Source organism: Sebastes fasciatus, chromosome 5 (genome assembly GCF_043250625.1).
Source record: "Sebastes fasciatus isolate fSebFas1 chromosome 5, fSebFas1.pri, whole genome shotgun sequence".
In the NCBI taxonomy this organism is placed as follows: Eukaryota; Metazoa; Chordata; class Actinopteri; order Perciformes; family Sebastidae; genus Sebastes; species Sebastes fasciatus.
In genome coordinates, this window is record NC_133799.1 from 24852661 (window position 1) to 24879681 (window position 27021).

A 27021-nucleotide genomic window follows, 5' to 3' on the forward strand; every position below is an offset into this window, starting at 1 on the left:
ACAGGAAGAGGAAGTAGTGTGATGATCACCGGAGGGCATTTTCATGTAAAATATTGTCTGAGGGTGGATATTTGTCTTGGGAAAAAAACACAAAACTAATCCTCTGTGATGGGGTGTGTGTGTGTGTGACAAAGCCTTTAAGACAAAAACATTTTCCTTTTATATGTCTGTTTATTGTTTTTCAATAAATACTCATTAAAGTGCAAATCATAACGGCAATATCATGCAGTGCATAACAAGAGAAACCCAAACCCCAATCAGACAGACACAAGGAAAGACACACTCTTACACACACACTCTCACAATAACCAGTGTGCACACACACACACACACAGACACATAGAAATAGAATAGGAGTAGAACAGACATTCCCATTCAAATCAATGTAGAAGGATGGTCAGAGCGGCGGACATTTTTATGTTTTGCATAACCATTGCGACCACTGAAGCGGGCTAACTTTCGTATAAACTAAACCGACTTACGGCAGATCACGGGCTCACTGAGGTGAAGTTTTGCAGTAACGACTAAAACGAGCAGTGGAGTAGTAATGTTACGAAGCACAGAGAGCCAGAGGAAACGAGTAACGCCAAATTCACACCGGCCAGCGGCAAAGTGCGGCTCGCCGCAATCATTACATCTTTTTCTGGGGCCAGGAGGCGTGTTCATGTGTTTCAGACGGGATCTGTTTACTGATTGGCTGCGGGTATTCTTAACTTTTAATTTGGCAGATATAGATTTGGCATGGCAGCTCGCCGCAGGCTGCACTTCACCGCTGCTCTGGTGTGAATTTGGCTTCGCTATGTTGACCTATGTTACAAAGACTTTCTTCCCGCCTGAAACACATGAACACACCCACCAGTCGCACAAAAATGTAATTATTGCGGCGAGCCGCACTTCACCGCTGCGTGGTGTGGATTCAGCGTCGTTGCTTCATCCGCACACTTGTGACTACACACAGCGTAGGACGTTGCTATCGCCAGATGACGGATAACTTTGTGCGGCTCATTTTCTGTAACCAGTAGCTAACTAGCGGACAGCTGGCTAGTTAGCCAGCTAGCTAATGCCGCCATGCTGTAATGCTACACTGGTTACAGAAGAAAATGAGCTGAAGAGTGCTGATGGCCAGCAGCGGCAGCAGCGCCGGGTCCAAAGGTCGCTCCGCCTCACTCCCAATCGCTCCCAATCGGAGAAGGACAAGCTACCTAGCTAACTAGCCAGCCATCCGCCTCCGGAGTCGCTCTCTTCACCGTTATCACCAGAACAACATTTTCTTTTGTACACAAATGACCACGGAAAACAGTTCAATGTCCATTCTACTCCTATTTCCATACACATACACACACATAGGACACATACACTGGGGTATTTAAGGTTACACTAATCATAAGAACCCCACCACAGATAAACAGAGAGCACAGCGTTGCTGTTGTTGAAATACTCACTTTGGTACAACACGTTAAAGTCTGTATTTGATCAGGCCCTCTGGCATGTGTTTCCCAGCTCTGAACACAGATTAGAGTTTACTAACATGCCACTGGTAGTTGCATACAGTTGTAATGGTACAGTACTACATCTGACAGTAAATACTGGTTACATCAGCAGTTTTTAAATACGACCCATGACCTCTCCGAGATAGTGCACTTCATTGATCAGTATGTTGTCAGGAGCAGCAGAATCAGGACTGGATGCATAACGGGCCATCCTGATGTGACCAACGTAGCTCACTATATGGAGGACAGGTCATTGAAGACACAGCGACAGAGTGTGATATAGAGGTTTGACTGACTGTGTGTGCAGTGGCATGTGTGTTACAGCAGGGAGGTCAGTTTCTCCCTGACATCAGAGTGCAGTCAGTGGTGTGTGTGTGTGACGTCATAGACGGGAGGAAAGGCAACACTACACAGGACATAGAAACAGAACACACGTTATAATAAAGGGTTTTAGCAAAGAAATGTGGCTTTCACTGTTTCAACCAAGAGCCTTCACAATGCTCTCATAAGGCAAAAACTCCCTTTCAAACTCGATGCGGACGTTAACATACTGTAGAGTAACAAACTAGAACCTCCGTATACATCAACTTATTGTAGGTCCAACAAAATACTCGTGTAACATCACTAAAACTGGTTGAACAGTCGTAGTTTAGACCGATGTGTGTGAACCTCCAACATGGCCAAATTCTCCCCACTATTCTGAAATGTTATTCCATTACTCTTATATTAACTCATAAAATAAAAAGTCACACTTCATGACAGTTTTATCACAAATCCCCGCCTCCTCACCTTTCTGCCAATCACTTGCCCCAAGCCTGTGAAGTTAATGATGAATAAAATATAATATCTAGAAAAGTGCAGTGCAGATCGCCGCCAGGTGTGTCTCCCTCTCCCTCTCCTCTCCCAAACAAAGAATCTCACTCAATTGTCCTGGCAAACCATGTTATGGTGCATTATCGCTACCAACTAGAATGGAGTGTGGATCGGGACATGCGCATGCGTGGACCGCCAGATGAACGCGGACCCTCAATTGTAGTATGAATGGAACCACATGCACGTCCAGTACAAGTCCACAGCTGCCCATGGATCCATAAAGTATGTCCGAGGCTTTGCGCCTGGCGGAGATGATAATAATGAGAATACTGAATATGTTAAATACTGGCCATTTTGAGGTTCTCTATTCGTGACACCAGTCTAAAGTACGTACGAGCCCTTCAACCTGTTTTACTGAGAACAGCAGAAAGGCAACAGTCCAGTTCTCTCCATCAAAACAACGACGCTGCTTTAAAACCGAGAGAACAAACCCAGAGAAAGACAGACAGGAGGATTCATCTGAGCAGCAGCACCAGCTTCCACTTTACATTCAGTCAGAAAAGGTTTAGAAAAAACACCGATACACAACCAGGCTATGTTGCGATCTGACAGGACAACGCAGAAGAACATTTATAAAAGTAATAACAGCGTGGCGTTCATTTAAAACATCGGACCAGAAACAAACAGGAAAGATTGTGTGGTGAAATAGCAAATCTGAGTTTTACAGTGCAGACTGAACAAACAACGGCTAACAGAAGAACTACATCGCAAACATCCTCCTAACAAAGTCAGTAAGAAACCACCACCCAACCTCCAGCCATCTGATCCCCACCACACACACACACACACACACACACCGGCTCATGCGCACACACTCCCCATAAACGTATGCACAGAATTGCTGTGTTGCATTCTTTAAGGCAACTGGAGAAAGGTTCCTGTGGTTCGTACCGTCCTGCAGCAGACACACACCATCTCACAGGGATTTCAGGTCATCTTCCTCTTTTATCGATTATCATCATCACCTCATTATCTTTCACACACACAGGGATAATTAAGTTACTGCTAATACGATTAGTAGCAATTTTGAAAATTGACCGAGTAATTTATCAAGTGAATATTAACATTTGCTCAGAGAAAACCAAACTCAAGACCTCACATTAGGCTCTAATTTCTGATCCACTTTTTTTTCTCATTTTAAAAGGCTTGAGGCGAAAATAATAAAAAAGAATAATGTTATTAACTGTAGCCCTAAAAAAATCCTACAGTCTCCATTACGAGCAGCACATGGCTTCTGTCTCTTTCAGCTTTCTGCGTATGTGACAGACTTCCTTTTTTAAATTACATTCTGTGCATGCATGAGTGAGCAGCATATTAGCAGTTGCTCAACTTGTCGTTTGTTAAGGACTAAACTGAAGTGTAGAGGAAACTGTTTGGCATATTTATGGCAGTTATTGAATGTATAAAATGTTGGTTGTGTGGGGAAAGAAACAGCAGAGATGTGTACGGTTTGCGTGAACAGTATCTTTGAAATACGCAGTGAAAGTCAGATAATCTGGGGGTTGTGAAAACTGGTGTGAGATGGTGTGTATCTGTGCTAAAAGCAGGACACAGTTGGTACCATGCAGAGTATTATACTATCCTGCTGCCTCTCTAGGTTCATTAATCTTCTACCATCTATTTAAAACTCAATGCAGTGCACAAATAATATAACTACAGTGCCTAAAAAACAATCTCTCAAAAATAAATATGGATCTGATATCTAAATAATAATCATCTTCTTTATGGCGTATAAAGTCTGTTATTTGGTAGTCAACCTTTCAGCTACGTAATAATATGATTGTAATATAAATATAATATAAACAAAAGCTTTAGTTTCTTTACAAACCATAGAATATAAAACCTGAAATAAAATTCTATATGTGTCGACGTTCCCGCAGAACACAGATTTAATGTCAAGTTTAACAACCAGTGCCTTCGTGAAAAAATATAAGACAAGAAGCAAAACTGACCTCCGATCAATGTCTGGGGCAAACTCAGCAGGATTTCCCGCCATTAAGTGTTACAGTGGGTGACGACATTTCAGCAGTTGATAATAGATTGAGGGTATTTGTGGGAGGAGTGATGGTGAACTTGACCTTTGCCGACATATTGCCTCTCACCTCGCTCCGCTGGTTCACAGATTCCAGTCCCAGGATCAGTTTTCATGAGCTGTGGCCTGATGTTTAAACTCCAAAAACTCTGACCCAAGGACTGTGTCAAAATAAGAAAAGAAGAAGCTGATTTCTGAAAAAGGATTCCTCTCTGCGTCTCCTTTAATCTGAGGTGACAGGGTTTGCTTTCAGAGATGGAGAGGAGACAGAGAGAGGAAGTCACTCTGAACATCCTGGATCTGGCTTTAAAACCCCCCGCTGACATCCAGGTTACAGCGAGGCGAGGAGTCGTCAGGTCTCAGCGAGCCAGTGAGGTGATCAGACTGGCGCACATCTCAAAGAAGTCCATGGTGTGAGATCCCTGACGGGGGGTGAGTAGAGGGGCGCTACCGGACAGGGACCCCGGGAGAGAGGAGCTGAGCTGGGGCATATCCACCGCCAGGCTCGCAGAGTCGATGCTCAGTCTGGGTCTGTGGAGACCAGCAGTGGAGCCCGACCTCTGAGGAGTGGACGAACCCGATTTAATGCCCGCCGCCTCGATGATGTCATCTGGGGGTTCACAGGAACAGAAGACAGTAGGGTCAGCGTTCATGACCTTAATGTGTTTTGTAAAGTTATTCTTAAATTCTATCACAGAATAAATCTGAATTATGTGTTTTATTTAAAGGAGCTAAATTCCAAATTCAGAGCAAATCTATGATTGCCTCCACAAGAGCTCTCAATATGGCGACGACTGAGCAACAGTGCTGACAGAGCTAACAGTGTTGACTTGAGGGGGAACCGGAGGGTGGGTGCTACGCTTCCCCTGCGACGATGCCGTCGGTCTGGACGGCGTTATCAGCTGTAACCACCGTATGACAGAAGTGCAGAGCGGCGGCCATTATGCATGCACTCACATGCACTAAAAGGCACGCACGGAAAGGACTTAATGTCACTTCTTTTTGGGCCGGCATTTCTAAAATAAGCAGGGTGAATGCTAAAACAAGCACCAAAAGTGCACTCTGCCACCTGATTTTAGAGCCACGAAATTGGGCCAGACAAATTGAATTGCACCTAAACTAAGGAAGAGCCATATGCCATATGTTGTATGATATAAATTAGTTTTGCATGTGTGTATGTATCATTAGAAATTAGAACAGTTGTTTGTGTGTCACTAACCATCGATGCTCTTGAAGTCGAGGAGGTAAGATCTGTTGTCCACCTGGTACAGCTGCAGGCTCATTTTCACCAAGTTCCCCGTCACTGGGTTCTTCCTCCGCACTCGCAGGTGGTACGGGTTCACCACCTACCACACAAGATAACATTCTAGTTCGCATGTAGACCTACTGTATGTACTGTATGCGTAAGACATGTGTCCTGTTACCTTCCAGTCAAAGCTCAGCTGTCTCATGGCCCTGTACACTTCAGCCATAATGTCATAGGGTCGGCTCTGACTCCTGATCCCGAGGTGCCACTTGGCCTTCTTCACCGCCAGGGGTTTGGGCCGGGTGGTGTTGAGGGCGTCCAGAGGACAGCGGGACTTGGGGCTGTCGGCCAGCAGCGGAGGCATCCTCTCTGGGTGGGGTTTGACCCCGGGGGGCAGCGGCATGCCCTCTTCTATGAAGGAGCCCTGGGGAGGACTGGAGGCCAAGTAGAACTCGCTGGCCTGAGTCATGATGCGCCGGTTATCTATTATAAGGTGATAGGCTACTGCCAGATGATCCTGGATGGACAGGGAATACGGAGGGCCGACATTCAGGTTATTGGAACTCTATTGTTAGTCCGTGACACCGCCACAAATGTGAGGGGAAGCATATATGTGCATTAACAATACAATAGAGGGTTTAATGGTAAAGAGCCAAGGTTAAAGGTTAAACCTGTGGTACACTGTGTCCCTGTCACCCCTGCTTTAACCTGAGTCAACACTCGTCAGGTGTTCTGTTCCTCACAGGTGTGAGGGGGCGTGGCCCAGGGAACAAGGGGAAGAGAATTGTTTTAGGAGGGAGTTTTGATTTTGTTCTGGAGGAAGGCCTTCTGCCAGCCTTCTGAGGAAAATAACCACATTTAGCTCCTTTTTCTGGAGGTACCTCGACAGACCGAAGACAGCAGGGAGACCAGTGTGCACTGAGGACCATAAAGACGGAGCAGCAAACCAACCAAAACAAGGCCGGATTATCTTTTTCCCAACCCGACATCTGGTGAGTTTGATTCCTTTTTTTGTTGTGGCCACTCGAGCCAAGAAACGGGGGCTCGGCTAAACTCGTTTGACCCGATTTAGATTTGTGTAGTGCAGTTGGTTCTGCTGGTTGTTTATGGCTTGATGGGCGGAGACTGTGATTTCATGAATGAGATCAGTTTTAGCCTAGAACGCAGGTGCACCTCGTTTTGTGAATGAGCTGTGCATTCTGGTTGTTGGGGAGACATCGACGAGTGTGGTGAGGAGGCTGTTTTTGGTGAATGTAAGCTGCTCTACTGGACAACAAGTCGCTGATTTGTTCTGGTGTGTTTGTGGCACTGAGTTCTGTTGGTCCTGTGCAGGGTCGTAGTAAATTGCCCTCGTTCTGAATCTCATTTTCAGTAGTAGTAGAATTTGTTACTGTTTGTTGTGTGAAAATTCATCATAAGCACCTGCTTTAAACAATCCAGCCCTCCGGAGCTCCCCCAACCACTCTGGCACCGCTACTGATAATAAAGTGGCAGTTAAAAGTCATTTTGTTTGTTTACCAAATATCAAAATGTGTATGTACGGGGTCTCAAAAAATAAAGTCTGCCGGGTGTAATCTATCCATTTAATCCAGCTCTGCTTGACTAAAACACATTTCATTGACTAAAACTATACTAAAATAGTAACGGTTTGCTTTGACTAAAATGAGACTAAAATGCCTCGACATTTAGTCAACTAAAACTTGACTAAAAAAAACAGGATGAGGTTCACTAAGTATGATAAAAACTAACAATGACATTTGACACAGGACTAAGACTAAATTTAAACAATAGCTGACAGAATGAACACTACTGTGTACCTGTGGATCCCCGCTGTAAAGGCTGGACACAAACTCGGACTCGGTGCATTCAAACTTCTCACACACTTCCCTGACGGCCTCCTCGTCCAGGACCGAAGCATCGTACGAGGGGTCCTCAGGGAACAGGTAGCCTGGCAGGTCCTGTTTAAACCACTCGTCTTCCCTGACAGAGGAGACAATAATCCAAGTTATAATCCCTCTTAACTATAAATCCAGACCTAATGGTGATTTAGCTTGGGGATTAATCTCAAAATGTCACAGTAGGTGACATTTAAACCTGCATGAAGTCGACGGCTGTTTGTATTAATGACACTTCAGATGGGAGGACCTTTTAAAGTTACAGAGCCAGCAATAAGACAAAAGGAGACACACTACTGAAGCCAGTGCAACACAATGATTTGGAATGAGCGACCATGGCAAAAATCAACAGGAAAAAGAAGAATTTAAAATCAGCAGAAGACAAAGGAGGCCTCTGTTGGGGTGAGCACCTGATGTCTTTGATGGTGGCTCTCTTCAGAGGGTCCACCTGCAGCATGAACATGAGCAGCGAGGCCACGGAGCGATTCAGATACTCGGGGATGTAGAAGACGCCTCCTCTGATCTTCTTAAACAGTGTGGGGACGTGCTCGTCGTCAAAGGGCAGCGTGCCGCACAGCAGGGCGTACAGGATCACCCCACAGCTCCAGATGTCCACCTCTGGGCCTGCATAGAGCCTGACGGAGCGATGACAAGATGATGTGACACGTAACAAACAAAAAGATCCATACTCAATGTGTCACTCTTGTAGTATTATATATAAAGACAAATTTAGTTTGAGTTTTATTTATGGCTTTTATGAGGACACAAATGCGCGTGTGTGGGTGACGTAACGTGCATTCCTTCCAATGGTTGCACAGTTTTCTACTGATCGACAGGTAGCGGTAATGCGCCACGAAAGGCAGCAATGCACCCTCAAAGGCAGTGAAGAAGAAGACAGCAAGCTGGTCATCATACTGCGTTCCAAATCGCATACTTTTTCTTTTTACTTGTAGTACATACTGCAGCTGTCCTTACAAAGTACGTACTGTTGCATGCAGTATGCATACAGTTGGGACATACTACTTCATCAAAACATTGCGACTTGAACTTTGACCCTCTTGCTCATATATCCGTCATCTCTCATCTGTCATTTGTCAATGCGGCTTCTGTCAATAAACTGTCATCAGGCTGTCATCTGTCTGTGCTCTCGCGACGGCTCAGTCGATGAGACGTATCTTCCGCTGCGCAGAGGATTGTGGGTGAAAATAACCTGATCGTTATAAGTCTATTGTCGGTAGAATGATCGAAAAGCACAGGAAATAGCAGCAACTAAAGAACCTCCAACTTGAAAATATATAAAAACACAATTTTAACATTACAGTCGCTCTCCCTCTGTGTGTTTTGTAATCAGACCTTCTCCGTGCTGTGTTGACATCGCTGGGCCGGCCACATGTGTTCTTTTAGTGCATGTTCGTGCATGTGAGCGTGCCTCACTGGCTCGCTCATGACCGCTGCTCTGCAATGTTCTGCACTGCTCTGCACTGCTCTCATACGGCGGTTACAGCTGATAACGCCGTTCCGACAGACGGCGCCTTCAAGGAAGCATAGCACCCAATCGCCGGTTTCCTCCGGGGATAACACTGTCTGTCAGCACTGTTTCCTTTGTTTTTCACTGTTAGCACTGTAAGCACCGTTTGCTGTGAGCTGCCAGCTCAGCCGTCGCCATATTGAGAGCCATGTGGAGGCAATCGAAATGCTCCCAATTTGGCATTTAGCACCCTAAATAGTTGTCCTCTAGACATAAATAATTGGGATTATCATTGCAGCCTTGATGATAGATGTGATCACACACATACACACCTTCCGGAGATGACCTCTGGAGCTGCATAGTTGGGTGAGCCACAGCTCGTCCGTAGGAACTCCCCATCTGACATCATGTTTGACAGACCTGTTGGCCAAACACCAGACACATTAACACCCTTCGGTCTTTACTCCGACCGTAACACAGACCTCTATTGTCTTATTATTGCTATTGATCCTTTGGTTAAACTGAACATGTGCGGGTGAGAGTTATACACCGTGGACACCGCTGATTTGTTTATCCTTCTTTACCCGCCGAGGCTCTAAGCTCTAGACACAAAGCTCATCTAATTGGATGAGCCTCTCTCTGTCTGCCGGGTCCTCGGCCAAACGCTAAACACCAGACGTTCCGTGATGCGCTGACCTTCCCTTTTATCTCTCATCCCTGTTCCTTTAACGCTCCCTCTCCCTGCTCACTGCAGTGTCTGCTGCTCTCAGCCAAAACACTTCTCCTGCTGTACACCCCCCAACGATTCCTTCCCTATCAGATGACACTGGGCCTCAAGGCTTCCTGCCAGACATGATATGAGACCTGGCCGTTGCTAGGGGACCTCTCTCCACCCCGCGCACCCCGCTGTGCACAAGGGCCTTCGTGTGTTTGTGAAAATATTTCCCTCTTTCATGGTCGTATTGCATCAGACACAGTCTCTTAGCCAATCAGCTAGAAACGATTGTGCCACGACCGATAAGAAACTGTGCTCAGTGAGAAATTAATTTTCATTTAATAATGAGGTTAACAGGTGCATGAGGGCGATTTCACACTTTTTCTACAAGTGTATCATTAAGTGTATAATTACACTTTGTCTTATAACTCTGCAACAAATGTTCACCTGCCTCTCTCTGCCACAAACTCGGCCTTTTCTTATTTCCCCCTATGAACACATTCTGTTTGTCTTTCTCTCTTCTTAAATTCCCCTCTGCCGAACCAACCCTTCTGTCTCTCCCTCTAACTGTAAGTCTGTTCTCTGGGGGTTCCTACCGAAGTCGGCTATCTTGGCGTTCTTGTTGAAATCCAGCAGGACGTTCTCTGGTTTGAGGTCTCGGTGGACCACCATGTGCCGGTGGCAGTAGTCCACAGCTGAGATAATCTGCTGGAAAAGACGGCGAGCTTCTTTGTCCTCCACCTGAAAGACACAATATGAATGGACGTGATTAGACTGTGGTTGCTGTACTGAGTGTTTCTCTGATTGTGTGGAAACAGCGGCGGATAATGTGGTGTCTTGTTTAGTGGATTATGTTCAGGGTTGGTCATGAGGTTACTATGACTCGGGTAAAGTTCAAGTAGGATTATTCTACTGAAAATAAGGAGTCCCCAGAAGCGTAGCCGCCAGTATCTGTCTTGAACGTGTTTGTGTGGAATACCATCACTCAAAGTTTAAAACTAAAAAATCATGTGAACGTGTGACAGAAAGGGGGAGCAGTGATGGTGTGTGGGAACGCTGTTGTCAAACACATTTTTATGTCTCATAAACTATAAATCATATCACTTGGAAGTTTACAACAGTAGTTAAAGCAGTCATTTCGTCTTACGTCTTTTAGGTCTCTCTCCCTCTGTGTGTGTTGTAATAAGAGCTTCTACGTGCTTTGTTTACATCGCCGGGCCGGCCGTGTGTGCCTTTTAATGCATGTTCGTGTATGTGAGTGTGCCCCACTGACTAGCTCACGGCCGCCGCTCTACACTGCCGTTGTGGAAGTGTAGCACCCACTCTCCGGTACCCCCCAGGTTAACACTGTTAGCTCTGTCAGCACTGTTGCCGTTGTTTTCACTGTTAGCGCTGTTAGCTGTGAGCTGCCGGCTCAGTGGTTGCCATGATGAGAGCCTTGCAGGGGCAATAGAAATCCCAATCTCACATTTACCACCTTTTAATTCTAACCAGAGAATTCAACAGTGTTTGTATTGCTGCTGTTTATATTCCTCCTGATGCAAATTCAGAAATGCGCTACAGGAATGCACTACTGTTTTTGTTTTGTTTTGTCATGTTTTTCTTGTGTAGCATAATTGGACTACAACTGTATTTCATTGTGCAACCCTGTGTTGCAGAAAAGTTGAGGAAAAAGTAAATATTTTGGGGCAAAATATATGTAAGCGATGGGGATAACTGCTTTTTAAATAATGCGTATAAAGACAGTATTTTGATGTCCCTAATAATTATGAATAAATTCATAAATTTCTTAAACAAATGTGCTCTTACAACTTATCCTCAATAAAAGTATTTTTAAAGTAACATAAAACATATTTAAATTTATGACCACCAGGGAAACACCAACAGAGTATTACTTGGTTATTATCGTAAACGAAAACAAAAATAAGCAGTGAAAAATATTGTTAGTAAATCGAAACTAAATAAAAATGAAATCCTTTAAGAAAAACTAAACTGAAACAATGTTGCCTGGTTTAAAAAAACAACACTAAAAATGAGCATAAATGGCCCCAACATAAACAAACTAAAACAACTGTAAAACCAAATACATAAAAACTAAACCTTTCTGAAAAACAAAACTAAAACTAGCGAATGCACTCTGAAATGTCTTACCCGTCCATGTTTGCAGATGTAGTCAAACAGCTCCCCTCCAGACACGTACTCCATGACCATGAAGAAATCTGTGGGTGTACTTATCACCTGGTACCTAAAACACAAACACATGTTTGTATTGACATGAACAAACTAAACAGTAATCAACACCTCTTTTGCATCCTGTCCCTTCATTCTAATATAACTACAAACATACCAACAGGCTTTTATCTCGTCTCTGAACCAAATGTATTTACTTCAGAACATGCACAGAATAAATAGACATAAACAAAATACAGAGAGGTGAGGCTAAGCTGTGATGTATGGCTGCTGAGTGTAGGCATTATTTTCATAAAGGTCAGCTTTATTAAAATGCAGGCCCAATCTCATGAATGGTTGCTCTTGTGAGATTCAGTACTTCATCACAATCTACTTCATCCCCGTCGAGCCGGCCGGGTGTAGCACAACAACCCGGCCGGCACCGAGGGAGAAATAAACACAAAGCAAATCATGGTTTCTTTCTTTTTCTGTGTTACACACACACACACACACACACACACACACACACACACACACACACACATAGATATTCTATGAAACGTAAACAGTGAGAGCACTGGAGGGAAATGTTAAGACATTTATTCTAATTCATTTCATGCTGGTTTTACAAACAGGGCTGATATATCACACAGAGTCTGCTTTGCTCAGTCCAGTGTCCATGCAAGCAGACTGTGTATGTGCCTAAAACTGACTGTGTATGTTTGCGACAGAGTGTTGTGCACAGCGCTCACATATCTGCCACAGCTTACAGTGCGACAGTGGACTAACCCTAACCTAAAAATAACACAGAGATTGTTGAGAGAGAGACATGGACTGACAAGGAGAAAGAGGCCGGGGACACAGAAGGAACACAAGGTCACAAGAGGAGCCGAGACACCTGGATGAGGATTTAGTCATGCAGGAATTACAGCAACTTCTATCATCTTTACAGGAGATGTGAACTAACCAGAAGTGTGTGTGTGCATCGTGTGTCCTACCCTGTGGGCATGCTCAGTATAGCACAGCTGAAGTAAACAAACAGGAACACGCAACACAAGATACATGTAGCGAAAGGCCCACATCACAACAGCCACTCCGTTATCTCTCTGTGTCAGCGCTGATAGACGGATCACGCGTCGTCTTTCTCACACTTACAGCTTGATGATGTGCGGATGTCTGAACAGTTTGAGGTTCTGGATCTCTCGTTTGATCTTCCCGACGACATCGAGGCTGCGGATCCGCTGTCTGTTTAGGATCTTTACTGCCACTTTATGACCCGTCAACTGATGCTCGCCAACTGAAAAACAAAAGAATACAGATGTGAAGCAGATACAGCATGCAGATGGTGAAACCACATAGAGGCTCATACAGAAGACACAAGATATATGGATGCGGCAGAGAGAGAGGCACTAATGGGTTATGGTTTTTTTGGGATTATTACAGTCAAGAGGAAATAGCACCTACTGCTCAGACTCCAAACTACCTCACATCTCCTCTCTCATTTAAATCCAGTAACTACTTAACCTTAGATATCCCTCATGTACGCACTAATGTTGGCAGAACTGGTTTCAGCACCTTTTTCAATGGAAAGCTTTATTATTAACTGATGTTTTTTTATGACTCTTGTTACTGTTTTGAATTGCTTGTTTATTGTGGAGGTTCACTGGTTCCCGGCCCGGGTCGCCAAAGCTTCACTGAGGGTCGCGAGGTCTTCTTGATTTAAAGGGATGTAAGACAATTTTTTTTTTTTTTTTAAATATACAGTTGGCCTATATCTCAGCAATTCATTCACTTCTGTGAACAAAACTAAATGAAATTGTTATTTTTAAAGTTTGGATTATTATTTAAGATATACTGTAAACAGGATGAGGGTAGAGTTAAGACCTGAACATGGGACCCATGGCAAATATTGTATCTATCTATTCTATTTTATCTATCTTAACTGCATAGGCTGCAATTGGGTGCTTTTGACTCATTGGTATTTTTTAAAAAGCACTAATTAAAACAGAAAACAGTGATATGGAGTCATTAGGAAGAAATTGATTGACAATACCGGATCAAATATCAGGCCGATGCTGACTCAAATAGCTGGATCGGATATCAACGACCATGGGGCCGATCTATTCAATTAAATTCTATATTTATATACATTATATACTGGAATTTGAAGTCCAGTTTTGACCAATTTGTTGCAGCATAAAAAAGTTTGCACTTGAATTGTAATTCCTGTTAATATTTAAGGATTTTTTACCAAGTTGCTGGTGCAAGATATATGCATTTATTTCTTACATTTTGTTTTACAAAGTTAGGAAAACAATGTTTAAGTCAAGTCTGATGTTGCCTTACACATAAAACACTGGTATTGAATCGGTACTCAGTATCAGGAGTCGGATCGGCGCATCGCTATTGACAAAGTCATGAAAAATTGGAATGATAAGAATAAAACACCTGTGACATATGACAAAAAGTAGATTGTTGGCAGGATGAGGGTTAAATAAAGATCTGTTGCACTGCAGGCTTCAACATAGTAGTAAATTATTATTATTATGATGCATTATTTTTAGCACTTGCCCTACTGCTGCCCTTATCAGCTGACCATGTCTTTGTTGAGGGTGTTGTTGTTGTAGCTGCCAACACCTGCTGCTAGTAACAGCTTAACTACTAACATCAGTTATGAAGCATTAATAAAAGAGTGGATTAACTGCTCTAACACCCACATAGGGATTACCCTATTCTCATTAGTAAAAGCATTATCATTAGCAAAATGTGATTCAATTTATTCATATTAAAGGTCCCATATTGTAAAAAGTGAGATTTTCATGTCTGTTATATTATAAAGCAGGTTTAAGTGATATATAAATACTGTGAAAGTATCAAAACGCTCAATCCAGAGATAAATACACACAACCCCTATTTAGAAACTGTGCGTTTGAAACAAGCCGTTCAGATTTCTGTACATTTGTGATGTCACAAATCTACAATATTTAGATAATTTCACAGTTTTAAATGTAAACATTCTAAACGTGTCCTAGTTTATTTCCTGGTTGCAGTGTATGTGAATGACATCAGCTGACAGGAAGTAAACATGGACCAAAGCTGTTTCCTAGCAACGCAATTCCGTTGCTTTTCCGTTGAAATGCACTAAACGGAGCGTTTCTGTTAGAGGGACAGGTGGAGACAGAGCAACATTTCCTGCTACAATGTAGCACATATGAAGATATTAGGAAAAAATGATTCACAAAAAGTTAAATGTAAACTTCAAGATTTTGATTCCCTCTCTGACCAAAATAAAATACAACATCTACTTGGAGAAAATAGTGTCATCGCAGAAGCTGCCGGATATGTCAGTGAATGTCACAGCCTAAGAGACAACCACAACAACAACAACAACACATAATAGATGTAACTCACACTCTGCCTTTTATTTACTCCTCTACTTCATGGTTTTTGTTTGTTTGTTTGTTTTTTACATTTATCCTTTGATATTGCAATACATTGTTATTAATTGTTTTTTATTTGTTTGTTTGTTTTATTGACACAACAAACATTAATTACTTCTTTATTGTTTTCTTCCATTTACATGCATGTTCTTTTTAAATATCTATATATTGTAATTTGCTTAATGAATTGTATATATCTATATATATGTTTTTGTTTTTATTTTGTTCTTTTTTAAAAATTTTATTTATTATTGAATTGACGCTTTAGCAATATTGTTCACCTGACAGTCATGCCAATAAAGCAAATTGAATTGAATTGAATACAGGTATATATATATATATATATATATATACAGTATGAGGAAAATAATGTGTTGTTTGAACATTGAAGCATGTAAAACATGTTCTAGTAGAAACCCAAAATACAAACATGAACCTGATGATGAGCATGATATGTCCCCTTTATACAATGTGAATTATATATATATATATATATATATATATATATATATATATAGAGAGAGAGAGAGATTTTATTTTATTGTTTTTTTTATTTTTATTTTGTTTTATGTTTTTCCTGTATCTATACTGGCTTATTTTATATTAATATTAGGTTTGTTAAGTTTCTTTGTACCGAGAATGTTGTTATTATTGGGGACCTTTGTGAATGTTTGTTCTGTTGTTTCAAAATGAACAAAAAAAAACAATAAATATAATATTGAAATAATAATAATAATATTTCTCCTCATACAGAACTTCCGGTCGTTTAAACGTGTCGCCATGGTGATTAGAGGAGCTAACACATCCCTCAAACTGCGCACACAACAAACAGGCTGTCTGAGGGGAGTTAAAGCTCACAAGGTCACACAGTGTCCGAAAACTAGCTAAGAAAACTGATATAATACCCTGTGATAAGCCTCTACAGGAAAACTTTAAGGTTTCCCACACTTAGGCACTTTACAAGCTAACACTGGCTGGCAATATCGGACTACCTTACACCATTCTTACACATTTATCAGTTAAAATAACACGGTGGGCTTCACAGTAGTGATGTGTCGTCACGAACGAGCCGGTTCAAAGAGCCGGCTCTTTTAAAAGGACTGTTTGTAACTTTTTACAAGTATAAATCTACCGGCTCGCTCGCGTGTGGCCAGAGTCTCGTCTCCTCTGCCTGCTTGCCTTCACTTCCACACCGCGCACATTCTCGCTCCACCTCTACACGTGAACGCGCGCTCACTGCACACTGCAGGAGAGTTAGTTTAGCTCTGAGAATATCTAGTGAATGTACAGTGGACGTTTGTGCAGAATTAAATGCTGCAGCTCCTCCAGACCAACAGAGGTTTCCCGTGTCCTGTGAAGTGACGGGGCTCCGCAGCGAGAAACGTTATCGTCTCCGACCGGGTGCCGGTGTCTCCCTGCGGGCGCAGTCGGACACGATGACGTTTCTCTTCCGGCTGAAGCAGGAAAAGCCAACACTAGGATCAGCATTGATTCATGGAGAGACCTTCGTCTGGTCAGCTAACATTACTGCCAAGCAGGTGAAATATAGAGTGATATTGTGGTTTTAGCTGACGTGTGTCGCCTCACTGTTTTGAGCGATGCTCGTTCATGTCTATGTAGAACGAGCACAAGCGCGAGCCCGACGCTGACTTTCGTTGACTTAACGGCCACAAGCATTTCTGATTCTTAGAAACAGTCCCTTTAAGTGATATATGTGCACACATACTAATCATAGGTCAAAACAGCGTTAAATTCGGCTGAATTATAAAAGGCAGAAGTGGTAAAAACGAGGAGCCGTTTGGGAGCCAAAAGAGCCGGCTCTTCTTGGTGAGCTGAGCCAAATGAACCGGCTCACTAAAACGAGCCGGAATTCCCATCACTACTCCACTGACGTCCTTTATTACCGCTAAGACGAGGCAAAGACAACATAAACTCCTCATTATTTAACGTTATATATGATAATAACGCGAGTATGCCGGTGCATATCAGTATAGATGTTGTCTTCCGGGTAATATCACCTGCTATAGCTGATAACAGAAGCTATACGGTGGAAGAATATGACTTTAGAGATGTCGGATTCTCGGAGCGCAGTTACGTTTGAAATCGCTCGTGTCGCAGACGTTAAACTGCCCCGCTACGCTAACGGCTCAACTGACAGCCGTTAAGTTCAAACATACTTCATATATTACTCCAACTGAAACAAACGTTACACCGTTAATGGAAGTATGACATAAAAGCAGTGACTTAACTCTTCACTTTGCCGAATGTTCCCACTCCGAGCGTGTCTCCGAGGATGTAATGGCCGATCTTTACCCTGCCTTCGTGTTTCTGTTGTTGCCGCTCTGCCATCTTCTCCGTTACCGACGGTTACCGACGGCTGTAAGAGGCTCGGTGGCGGTGCGGTGTGTCGCTGGCTGCATACGGAGCTAACGGAGGGGCGGGGCACGTCACAGCTAGTAGGAGAGAAGAAGCACCGACGACTACTAGACCCGTTAAATGTCAGGTTTATGGTGAATATTATTATGTAATACTGTGTAATATGTACTGTATGTTATCTGGCGTAAAGCAGCCGGTGTGGTATAACCGTGAGTATCCCTACAAGTGCCTAACGACCTCTACCATAATGCCTTGAAACAGTGTGCGTCTCCCACCGACCCGGTGTTATGTCGAGTTTTGCACCCCAGTCAATTACCTACCCTATACCTACTACTACAGGTCTGATTCACCCACAAATAAATAAATACAAATAATAATAAAATAAATAAAAAATATTGTGGTCATGTATATATGTATATATATAAATAAATAAATAAATAAAATAAAAATGATGGTCATGTATGTATGTATGTATGTATATATATATATGTATATGTATACATATGTGTATATATATATATATATACATATACATATATGTATATGTATATATATATATATATATATATACTATATATATATATATATATATATATGTGTGTTTATGTATGTATAATATAAATTAAGTACAAATTATTATCGTCGTGTATGTATATATATATATATATATATATATATATATATATATATATATGTGTGTGTGTGTATATATGTACATAAATAAATAAATAACATAATATACAGTGCATGAAGAAGCAGAAAACACACTGGGCTTATTTGAAGCCTTTAATGTAATTATGCGTACATGTATGTGTGTGTGTGTGTTTGTGTGTGTATGTATGTGTGCATGTGTAAGTGCTTGCGTATGTGTATGTTTAAATGTGATATATTATTATAGGTTAAGCTACCCAGCAGTATATAAAGTAGTTACAATGAGCTCCACTTTACCAGCTGCAACATTAGTGATGCTTATTCATTAATGCATCACTAATTATATTCATTATATATTTATTTTATTCTGAAATTGGCCATTCTGCAAAATGTGCACTTTTATTTTTCATACTTTAAGTATATTTTGATCCTAATACTTCTGTACTTTTACTTAAGTAGGCCTAAACTCTTGAATGCAGGACCTTTACTTGTTACCGAGTATTTTTACATTGTAGTATTGCTACTTTTACTTTAGTAAAATATCTGAATACTTCTTCCACCACTGGCTCTGCTATATATCATGAGCCTGTTGTGAAAGACAGCGCCACCATTTGTAAAATGTGGACTGAAATGTAAACGGAAGATCAATGCATGATTGAGTTTCTGTTGTGTTTGTTTGTTTTGGTTGTGCATCCATAGTCCATATCATAGGGCCTTCAGTGTCACGTGTCCTTTATATCTTTATCAAGTTGTTCTGTCAGCTCAGTCAGAGCTTCATTGTTATTCTCACAGATAGGTGCATCCTATAATGTTTATGTCCTTGCTGAGGTCATATCATACATAGTGCCATAGCCTATCTTATTGTGTTGGCCCCTATCTACCGCTATAAGTCCCAGATGTTTTTAAATTACTTTATTTTAATGCATCAACATTTTGATGATCTTCCATTAACTTTCTGGAACAGCAAAAGTGAGATTCATGGATAGATGAGTTGCAAATATTGAAAAGAGTTGTTCTTATTTAACCACTAGATGGCAGTGTCAGTTTAATTTATCAATATCCAGTAATGACTCATGGAACTGTTTCAGCTCCTGATTTGAGTATAAAAGACTTGAACCCTCTTTGAAATTAAAAAGCATTTGTAGAGCTGGTGGCTGGTGCATCAGTGTCTTATCAAAGTTAGAAAAGATTAAGAAGCATTGAGTCCTGGGCCTTTAAATACATGTTTTCTCAGATAGTGTCTTTGGCTTCACTGATCAGAGCAATCAAATTACATTTTTCATTGATAACTCTGTATTTTTTTAAATACAAAATCTAGATTAAGTATATGAACAAGTTTCTCTACATCCCCGTTACACATTTCCCCAGAAAAAATAATAATGAAAAGAAAAATGATGAATCATAAACTTCTACATATTTTTTTATTTTTGTTTTTTTTAAGTAATACTGGCAAAATAATGCACATACCAAACAAGATAATATGATGCCATGAAAGTATAACCTCACAGAAAGAGAAAAAAATACAAATAAAATAAAATAAAAAAAGACAAAATATAATTGATTATACAGAAGAATTGATCCCTTCAGTAATTCAAATAATTTATAGCACATACATTTAGAAACTGAAATATATCCCATTTCATGTTGTGTTGTGCTCCTTTACAATGGTTTGTAGCAATGTATTTTTTTAGGAAACTTAGATGCAGACAACTTCTACATACTATTTGTATGGGCACTGGCAGAATATATAGAGAGTTTCGCTGTAGTATTCACAAAACACACAAATAATATCAACATGTTGTTCAGGATGTAATGAAGAATTAAACATTTATTTACTTGTAATATTCTTTAATGTGCAATAGTAGTTTTTTTCATCATATTATTGTAGCATATTTTCCTCATTTATAGTTTTTGTCATATTTTATTGTATTTTTCATCAAGTCTAACTTTATTTTGCAATACTTGCCTTTAATTTTATTTTTAAATTCTCTTACTATGTTTAGTTTATGCTATGTGAATACCTACTCAACCGGATTCTGATATTTCAACATAAATCTTTAAACATGGACTGAAGAAACATGTTACATTTATTGTAAATTAAGAAATGTTTGCTTCATTACTCTAAGGAGGATTATTCCCATCTCCTCTAACCACCATCTCTCCAGTGCGCCTGTGGTTCCTCGTGTGGCCACTGGAGGCGCTGCGTCCTCCGGCGCTGCTCTGCGCCTCCTCCCGGTCGGTGGGCTGCAGGCTGAGAAAGTTTTCCATGCAGGGATGGAGGTGATTAGCCGCCGCTAGCAGAGAGAGGGAAGAGGGCTGAGCCTTGAAGCTGCTGGGGGAACTTGAAGAGAGCAGGGGGGAGGAGGAGGAGAAGAAGGAGGATTGATATAACAAGAGAGGCTGGCGATGCGCACAGATAGTCTCACTTTGAAGCAGGAGAGATAGAAACTGGAGCTTTCCATTCAGCCGGAGCGCAACAAACTTCTCTTTCAGCTTTTCTTTTTTACATCAGCAGATCTGCAACCTTACGAGACCTCCGAGTCTGGAAGTTTAAGTTCCCAGTTGACATTTCTCTGAAGGGACTCTGACAGACTTTCCTACCGCGTGCTGCTGCGGGATTTGGAGCCGAAACTGGGACTTTCTCAAATGCAAAAGTACATGTATGAGAAAGCAATGGCTCAAGAGACAAGGAACGGAGGAACCTCGACGTTAAACAACAACAATGGTGTTGACAACAGTAAGAAGAAGCTGCTCATAGCGCTCGACATCTTCTGTCTTCTACTTGGTGAGTTTATGATGAAGTTTACGCATGATGTGTTAATGTGCATTTTCTACTTTTTTACTTTAAACTCTGGATCCACACACAGAAAAACAGTAGAAACAATAAATATATTAAGCACAACCCTTGCTTTCTAATGGCTGGCAGTTAAAGCCTTATCGATTTAAAAGTATTGCCTGTTATCTGTCAACACAAGACAACTTAATCTGCAACATCCCCTTATCATCCGGCTCCAACACACCACCCCATGCTGGCACAAAACACCAACAAACACCACACATTTCAGACTTTCACTTTGTTAAAAAAAATACACAATTTATAGTAGAACAGTCTGACAATGAAACAACCCAGATATAGAATAGAAAGCTTTATTGTCATTGTATTAAATACAACGAGATTCACAGTTGCCACTTCTGGTCAGTGCTTTAAAACAAATACTTGACGAGACTAAACGAGGCAGATAAAACATATAACAGGTAAAACACACACACAGTTATAAAGCAAATAAAAGAGATAAAGTAGATGTAATAAATACATATAAACAGAAGTGTTACACTAGAAGTATAAAATGTAAAAATAATGTAAACAGAGGTAATTGCACTTGTAAAATAGGTAGTGTACATGTAATAAATAAAATGTCAACAAAGTTGCACTTGAGGTGTACATTGCATCAAGGATATATTGCACAGATAGAGGTATTCACATTCAGTGTATTAATATTGCACATATTTATTGTTTGTTCAGTTCATATGACATGTGTTTCATGAGAGAAACTTTGACTTTCTGCTGATTGAGTGACATATTGAACATTTTAAAGTCCACAGAGCATCACTGGGACCTCTATCAGTTGATGTCTGGAGGGCATGCATGTTTTGAAGTGTTGTAACCTGCCCTTTTAAATAGCCTATGACACCCCATCCTGTGACCCCATAACCTTCCTCATCTGACCCTAAAACCTCCAGAGGTGCCACTCCAGCTAGAGCTGTAGACATGGAACAAATCGAAGTGTAATTACGGTATTGATCCATAGCTGCGTGATGAAAGTGTCACCAACAGGCAACTTGTTTGTGAAGTCCTGACTTGTTATTCCGCGGGCGTCCAGATCCAGTGTTGCATTGATAGCTGGTTTGTGTTTTTGTCAACTGTAGCCGGGTCCTTTTTGAGCTCCAGCGGCCCCCCTTTCTCTTCTCTTTGTTTTCAATCCCTCCGTCTCCCCTTTCTCTCTTTTAGAAAAAGGATTATGGGAGTAACTTCTACACATTCTCTCCCAGAAACCCTGCAAATCCCTGGCCAGCTGCCCCTGATCACTTCAAATTACTTTCTCTCCTTCTCTCTCTGGCTCTCCATGCAGCCCCTCTCCGTCCAGGGGACTGCGTGGAATAATTGCTTAAGCATGTGTTGTAGCAGGGGAATGCCTCTCCAATCTAATACTGGGAGATGGAGAGGTGGGACGCGTGGCTGACCGGGCATTAGAGGAGCAGGTGGGGGGGAGACACACTGACAGCTTTTTATATGGAGAAACTGACAGAAGAGTAGTAAAAAAAAAATATGCACCATCGCCACACAGGAGCAGGGTTTTATCACCCAGGATGTTACAAACGGTGCAGATTAACTCCACATTGTGTGACAGACGCAAAGTTTTCCACTGTGGGTTTTGCTTATTAAAGAAACCTCAAGACAGAGATACGCTGTTTCATCTCTCTGCACCCATATAAAAGTAGCTTTGAGCGCATGTGGAGTGAATTTCCTGCATAAACCGACTTCCTTCACTGGTAAAAAAGCTACACAATGCATGTTAACACACAAATGGTCACACAGATTCTCCTTTGTCATGCTAAACGCAATCTGGCTGCTCAGTGGGGATTGGTTGGCCCACTTTAGAGGTTTGGTGGTGGTGGTGGTGGTGCTGGTGGAGGAGGAGGAGGAGGGGGGGTTAAAAGAAAGACCCGGAGAAAGAAAGGGGGGTTATTATCAGGGGGTCCTGAATGAGGAGCGAGGAATGTGGGTGTGTGGAGGGCTCAGAAGAATGCTCTCTGTGAGCGCATCAGAAAAGAGCTGTGTACACTAAAACAGTAGGGGTGGAAGATACTCACGAGTATCGGTGATATCATGTCTTGCGATACTGTATCGATCCACCGGCGGACCCAGACGCTATTCTGTCTTTCGAAGGTTGTAGCGGGCTCAGTTTTAAAGGTATAGTGAAGGGACTGGCATCATAAGAACGTTAAGTAACGCTACAAAGTTACGCTAGATTTTGGCGAGGAAAAACTGGCATGGCCATTTTCAAAGGGGTCCCTTGACCTCTGACCTCAAGATATGTGAATGAAAATGGGTTCTATGGGTACCCACGAGTCTCCCCTTTACAGACATGCCCACTTTATGATAATCACATGCAGCCTTGGGGCAAAAAACATGCAGGTTTTTGCATGCAGTCCAATTGTATTCATGTGTAATGATGTTAGTCCCCGTAGTAGCCATTTCACATAGTGACTTTTTTTTATTCAGATTTTATACATATGGTGGTGTGTCTTTATATTGTGACAGTTTTCCTAAAATTAGATTTGAATAAATACATTGAACCGTTACCCCTGTATTATGCTACGTATCGTATCGCCAGATTCATGCCAACACACAGCTTCACTTTACTAAACAGCTAGTTAATGCATAAATATCTCGTTGCCTTTTAATCAGTTGCCTGTCTGCCAGCTGGCGCTCGGTGCAGTGACACCTTCCTACAGGTTGTCAATCTGCCCCTCAGGCACCGCTAATGATTCTGTCTGCATAAAGGACATCTGAGGCCGTCTGTAATCACACACACATGTGTGCAAACTAAAAAAAAAAAAAGGGGGTCCCTCCTTATGTTGCTTCTGCTAATCATGAAAAACGTACACACACCCTCTCTCACCTGCTGAGATCAGAGTTACAGCTGAGCCTCAAGAATCATCTGCTGCCCAAATGTGGGACAATGTGGGACATGTTACTAATGCTGAGAAGTAGTCTTCAATTTTGATATAATGTCAATCTGAACTCTTTGAAAATCACCTTCTACCGGCTTATAAATACTTATAATTAGTTTAACAGTCTTTGTTGTAGCTGCATTTCCTTTTCTTTGTGGAAGTTTCCATCATATTCTGCCTAAATCTGCATAACTTGTGACTTCTCCCCTGTTGGCAGTAGCGTAGTAAAGACAGGTTAACCTGCACTTGACCCACGTCATGACAGCCTTCCCTGCTTTCTTCACAGCCTCTGGATCAAAGCCAGTTTTTAGAGAACCGTCTGTCCTGCAGTGGTTTGACTTTTGAAAACTAGATCCGATCAATATGTGGGACAAGGGATAAAAATGCTGTGCAGTCCCTCATAAAGTGGTACACCTGGTCCTATTCCACTATTCCTACTGAGCAGCAGAGTTGATTTAGGAGCGCACAAACGGCATACACTCACTATAAATAACACAAACTCCACCGCAGACTGGATTTCATTCTTCTCTTGTTGCCTTCTGTCATCCAGTTGGAAAGTGGATGTTTATTGTGAAAACACTTGTGTGAAGAGACTCCCACTTGAGCCGTGAGGAAAGCTCTGAAAGTGGCCTCACCTAAACCCAGATTAAGTTTTACACAATGCAAAAGGAGATTATACATTGTGTGTTTGCTCGGGTGCATACATTAGTGTCTGTCTGCGGTTGAGCTGCAGGATAATATAAACATGGATTGTCCAGGACTGGCTCCATTGACTTGTCGTTACATTTTTTTCCTGGCTTTGTTTGACTCACATCAGCCCAGCATGGCATGGATTTACATCTCCGTTATAACGGGGCTACCTGCTTTAATGTGTGCGTAACCACGGCTGTGACTAGTGGTCAAATGCTGTAAAACGCTGGATAAACACATTTCTTTTCCTATATCCTTCACAATAAAAGTCCCCGGTTATTTGTGCAGCTTGATTTCTTCCTCCCTGCAGAATTAGTAGACTTTAATTGAAGAATAGCAGCTAACCGGTTGCTTTTAAAAGGTCTGTCTGGGTGTTGCTATAGTGACCACTCATATATATATTAGCCTCATGATTGCTTCTCAGATTTCTTGTTATCCGCCCTGATCTGCGTTTATACAGTCAGGTGTTTGGTGACGTGATTTTACCACAAGCAACAAATTGTTATTAGCAGCGTGGAGGAGCAGCGTAACCTTTTGGCCCCGGGAAATCAGCTTCATAACCGGCCTGGGAGCATTAACCCTATATGGCTCCGACCCAACTGCTGCCTCTCCTATTAGCTGCTCTAGCGTTACAGCAGTCAGTCACACGGCCCCTCATTAAAGCCGGAGAGGTTTAACCTCTACCTCTCCAGGCCTCAGCCCACTTCAGTCCTGAGCCGCTCTACAAATATTTTTCCAGAATTTCTCAAATTCTTCATCTGGCTGCCGGTGCCTCGGCCAAAAAGACTCTTGATGTGACATCTGGTGCAGTACTGGGAGCGAGTGAACCAGGGGGCACGCTGTGTGTGTGTGTGCAGAGTGGTGCTCAGGAAAGGGTGGGAAACGGAAAGGTAGTGTCGGTCGGAGGTAGGTGTGGTCGTGAAATCAAATCCTGTCCTTTTTTTTTTTTTTTTTTTTACCTCGGAGCCCATTTCCATCCTCTCCCCCCTTCCTTCCCTCTATGCTCCCTCTCCACTTGAGCTTGTCTTCTTAACTGGCTTTGCACTAATGGAGATAAACGGCATTGGAAGAGCTTTGGGAGCCAAATCCTTGAACACAATAAGATGTTTAGTGTATGCTTAACTTATGTGCCTGACAACAACAAACTAACTGGCCAAGTGTTTAGTAGAAAACTGTAATCAAACAGCAAGTTGGGAGGCCCTCACACACACAAACACAGGCTCCAATCCAAAACTGCTGACCTTAATCTGAGGGCAAATATTCTCAGGAGTTCTGCGTGAGAATCTGTGTTCAGGGTCAGGACGTGACTGAACTACGTGGTTAGATATAGATGCCCAAAGAGAGAAGGAGAGGTGGAATTAAGTGGGGGGAAAAACATGCCAATATAGTAATTTCTCCATGAAGTCTGCCGTGCCAAGCATCACTAATGTGGGTGTTGTAACGCCGAATTCACACCAGAGAAGCAGCGAAGTGCAGACTGTGGCGAGCTGCCATGCAATGTCTATGAAAAGCTGCGGCGGCTGCTTCCGACCTCAACGAGCTGTCTGATTCTGCAACGAAGTGCGGCCAAACTTAAAGTTGGGAGAACTTTTAGCGGCCAGAGAAAACCGATCCTGGGACTCTTGTGACATGTTGACATATGTTACAGAGAATTTCTTCCCGCCTAAAACACATGAACACGCCACCCGACCCCAGAAATATGTAATTATTGCAGCGAGTCGCACTTCGCCGCTGCCTGGTGTGAATTCGGCGTAACAGTAAACAAAACAGATTTCTACTAGTAGCCATGAAGTTGTTCATCACAAGCTCCCAGAAGGACCACATGTATCTTTTGAAGAGACCAGTGCAGTACCCGCCCGCCGGTTACTTGGCTCCCGTCATTGCTGCTTGCAGCGTTCTTGAGAACCGCTCATCGCTCGATGACTCCAGGGAAGTGAAGAAGAGTTTGTTAGTATATCCAACATCCAGCAGCAAAAGTGAACTGCAGTCAATGAGCAGCGCTCTGCCCGCTGTGGACGAGACACTTGACTCAGTCCGTAGAGCCCTGAAGCCCCGCCCCCGCTGCTGCACAAAACGATATCGATGTGTCGCGTGTCCGAATTGCACCAAATTAAAGATTTGTTTTGCCTTTCATTTGATAGTGATAGTGATTGTCGTGAAAGGGTGAGAGGGAGGGAATGACATGAAGCAAAGGGCCGCGGGTCGGATTTGAACCTGGGCCGCTGCCGTAAGGACTAAGG

General features: G+C 42.2%; 2 protein-coding genes across 5 annotated transcripts in view; one reads left to right on the plus strand and one right to left on the minus strand.

Annotated features, from left to right (window-relative positions):
- Positions 1-151: 151 nt before the first annotated feature.
- On the minus strand, positions 152-17749 carry prkaa2 (protein kinase, AMP-activated, alpha 2 catalytic subunit). 2 transcript variants are annotated; one of them, XM_074635989.1, is made up of 10 exons: positions 17578-17749; positions 13044-13185; positions 11871-11964; positions 10316-10460; positions 9337-9424; positions 7947-8171; positions 7459-7621; positions 5820-6158; positions 5615-5741; positions 152-5005 (listed from the first exon to the last, which is right to left on the minus strand). In XM_074635989.1, the coding sequence occupies exons 1-10, from the start codon at positions 17675-17677 to the stop codon at positions 4755-4757; spliced, it is 1674 nt and encodes a 557-aa protein (XP_074492090.1). In that variant the 5' UTR covers positions 17678-17749; the 3' UTR covers positions 152-4754. The 2 variants fall into 2 exon arrangements, with proteins under 2 accessions (XP_074492090.1, XP_074492091.1); XM_074635990.1 differs by lacking the exons at positions 9337-9424; positions 11871-11964; positions 13044-13185; positions 17578-17749 and having other exon boundaries at positions 10316-10458.
- A 2879-nt stretch (positions 17750-20628) lies between these two features.
- Positions 20629-27021, plus strand: part of plpp3 (phospholipid phosphatase 3) — a 39861-nt gene continuing 33468 nt past the window's right edge. For 2 of the 3 annotated variants that reach the window (XM_074636018.1, XM_074636017.1), the window contains exon 1: positions 20629-21140. In XM_074636018.1, the coding sequence (XP_074492119.1) occupies positions 21002-21140 (139 nt within the window). In that variant the 5' untranslated portion in view covers positions 20629-21001. The remainder of the gene's footprint in view (positions 21141-27021) is intronic. The other variant, XR_012593990.1, reaches the window with a different exon arrangement.